Source organism: Ictalurus punctatus, chromosome 20 (assembly GCF_001660625.3).
Source record: "Ictalurus punctatus breed USDA103 chromosome 20, Coco_2.0, whole genome shotgun sequence".
Classification (NCBI taxonomy): Eukaryota; Metazoa; Chordata; class Actinopteri; order Siluriformes; family Ictaluridae; genus Ictalurus; species Ictalurus punctatus.
In genome coordinates, this window is record NC_030435.2 from 415227 (window position 1) to 418099 (window position 2873).

The 2873-nt window shown below is 44.9% G+C and overlaps 1 protein-coding gene across 4 annotated transcripts in view; it reads left to right on the forward strand.

Moving 5' to 3' along the window:
• usp45 (ubiquitin specific peptidase 45) overlaps window positions 1-2184 on the forward strand; it is a 25026-nt gene extending 22842 nt beyond the window's left edge. For all 4 annotated transcript variants that reach the window (XM_053673618.1, XM_053673616.1, XM_053673617.1 and 1 more), the window contains exons 15-18: window positions 201-298; window positions 469-555; window positions 644-785; window positions 1464-2184. In XM_053673618.1, the coding sequence (XP_053529593.1) occupies window positions 201-298; window positions 469-555; window positions 644-785; window positions 1464-1594 (458 nt within the window). In that variant the 3' untranslated portion in view covers window positions 1595-2184. The remainder of the gene's footprint in view (window positions 1-200; window positions 299-468; window positions 556-643; window positions 786-1463) is intronic.
• The last annotated feature ends 689 nt before the right edge of the window (window positions 2185-2873 follow it).

A 2873-nucleotide genomic window follows, 5' to 3' on the forward strand; every position in this document is an offset into this window, starting at 1 on the left:
TTAACAAATTTGACTCAAATCTCTAGAATCAGGAGTTTATAACAGTAGAGTTTATGCTGACTTGTTAGTGATGCTGTTACCATGGTAACCGTACAACACGGAGAGAGGATACGGTACCCATGGAATTAAACAGGTAAAGCGTGATATAAAATATTCATGTAATAAGTGTGTGTGTGTGTGTGTGTGTGTGTGTGTTACAGATAAGAAAGCGGAGAAGGTGTACACGAGCGCCCGCAAGCAGATGCTGATCTCGGAGCTGCCACCAGTCGTCACGCTGCACCTTAAACGCTTCCACCAGGTCTGAACACACACACACACACACACACACACACACACACACACACACACAGTGTGTACATTAGTATTAAACTCACATTCAGATAATGAAGTATTATAATAGATCACACTCTGTGTGTGTGTGTGTGTGTGTGTGTGTGTGTGTGTGTGTGTGTGTGTGTGTGTATACAGGCCGGGATGAATTTACGGAAGGTGAATCGTCATGTTGATTTCCCGCTCGTTCTGGATTTAGCTCCGTTTTGCTCCGCCTCCTGCAAGGTCTCCATCTTCATCCAGTGTTAATGTTAGCAGTGTGTTTATGTATATATTATATATAATGTATTTATAGTGTGTGTGTGTGAGACAGAACCTGGGTTCTGGAGAGCGGGTTCTCTACAGTCTGTATGGTATTGTGGAACACAGTGGCTCGATGCGCGGAGGTCATTACACAGCGTACGTCAAAGTCCGAACACCACAACGCAAGTGTGAACAACACAGGAGTCAATCTGGTACTCTCTCTCTCTCTCTCTCTCTCTCTCTCTCTCTCTCACACACACACACACACACACACACACACACACACAGAGAGAGACCTGTGCTGGTGAGTGGTATTAAAGTAGTGAAGTGTTCAGATATGGAGAGGAAACTCAGCCGGAAAAACACTTCTCTTAAACAGAGTATGCAGTACACTAATAGTAATAGTAACTCCCACTAATAGCTGGTGTGTGGTGCGAGTTCTGGAGCACTATGTCTGCCGTCACATCATCCAGGTGGAGGATACACACTAGTGCATGTTGAGGAGACCCCCCCCCCCACACACACACACACACACACCTCCTCCTCCTCCTCCTGATACGCCGCTCTTATAAGAAATTAAGGATATATTTATTGAAACACGGACTGGTTTTCTCTCAAGAATGGCTGTTTTAAATGTGTCTGTGTTTGTGTTGTTGTGTCTTTGTTTTTGTCAGCTATTTTCTGTTCCACTTCATGTTTTTGTCTCCTTCATGTGGTTTTGCTGCTCAGTGTAACATCAATTAAAGATAATATATTAAACATATGGGAAATATAGTAAATATTTCAATTAAATTTAAATTAAAGAACTGAAGAATGTGGTTTCACCTGTGTGTGTGTGTGTGTGTGTGTGTGTGTGTGTGTGTGTGTGTGTGTGTGTGTGTGTGTTTCAGGGTGTAGAGAGGCCGTGTCGGCTCCCCCGGGTCAGTGGGTGTACGTGAGCGACACCAGCGTTCAGACGGTTCCTGAATCTCGAGTACTGAACTCTCAGGCCTACCTGCTGTTCTATGAGGAGCTCCTCTAGGGGGCGCCATTACTTACATACTCTTCAGTTCTGACATCACTGACGTTCTCTTACGGATGCAAGTGCGAGATCAATCAGCTATAACACACACACACACGCACACACACACACACACACACACACTACCTGCAGTTTGAGAAAAGCCTGATATGAATTACACTTATTAATATTAAATCTATTATTATTATTATGAAGAATTCATCTTGCTGAGGGTGGTAGCGGGCCGTTAGCGAGACGCTGTAACGAGTAGAAAATATTGTAAAATGTAGAATTATTTATATTTTGCAGATATTGTTTGTTTGTCATCACATTTTGCCTGTTGAAGAAATATTTCATATCTCGGATGATGTACAGCACCAAAGACCATAGAACACTTGAGAGGACGGAACCGAGGTTCCTCTCAGCTCTGTGCTGTTAGAGAACTTCAGTATGAACATCAGCGTCGTGACACATCGCCGTATTCAGCACACACTGTATCACCATCATCAAAATACTAACGCTTGGTCCACGAGGAACTCTGATAAACAGTCTGAATAAACACACACACCTTTTATTTCACACTCCAGGGGAAATAAAAATCTCATCCCGTGTGTGTGTTTCACTTGTACAGCTGTGTGTGTGTGTGTGTGTGTGTGTGAGAGAGAGAGAGAGAGAGAGAGAGAGAGAGAGAGAGAGATGATTTTCTATAGTTAATATTTTGAACTTCTCTTGGTAAGAGGACTGTTTTATTTCTGTGCATCATCACACACCGCGCCTGTGTAACGCGGTCTGAAATGGGTCGGGACGGTAATGTCTCCGTCACCGACACAAACTCACATCGTAACAGAATTGTTAGAACTCGTAACGGGGTTCCGAGTCACTGCGCGCGAAGACGCCGACGACTGATTTGTGATTGCAGTGTCGGAGTGTGAGCTGCAGACTCGCGGCACAGCGACAGATACACAACATGCTAATGCACAGAATCCTCTCAGCGCACTGTGAAGAGTGTGTGTGTGTGTGTGTGTGTGTGTGTCCGTCCGTCCCTCCAGAAATCCTGTACGGACCGATACGTGCTTTTTTGCGGAAGACGAGCTGAATTTGGTGAAGTCGCAGGAAGCAGCTCTGCGCTCTTCACTCTGAGGTCTGTTGGTAACCGACAGCTTTTCGCTGTACTCGTGTGCGACGCGTGAACAGAAGACGGATTCGGCTGAATGAATGTCGTGATGATGTCACGTGACCCGAATCTGCAGAAGATCTGCGGTACTTTTGAAACATTGCGGCTCCTCCGAATATTGAGAGG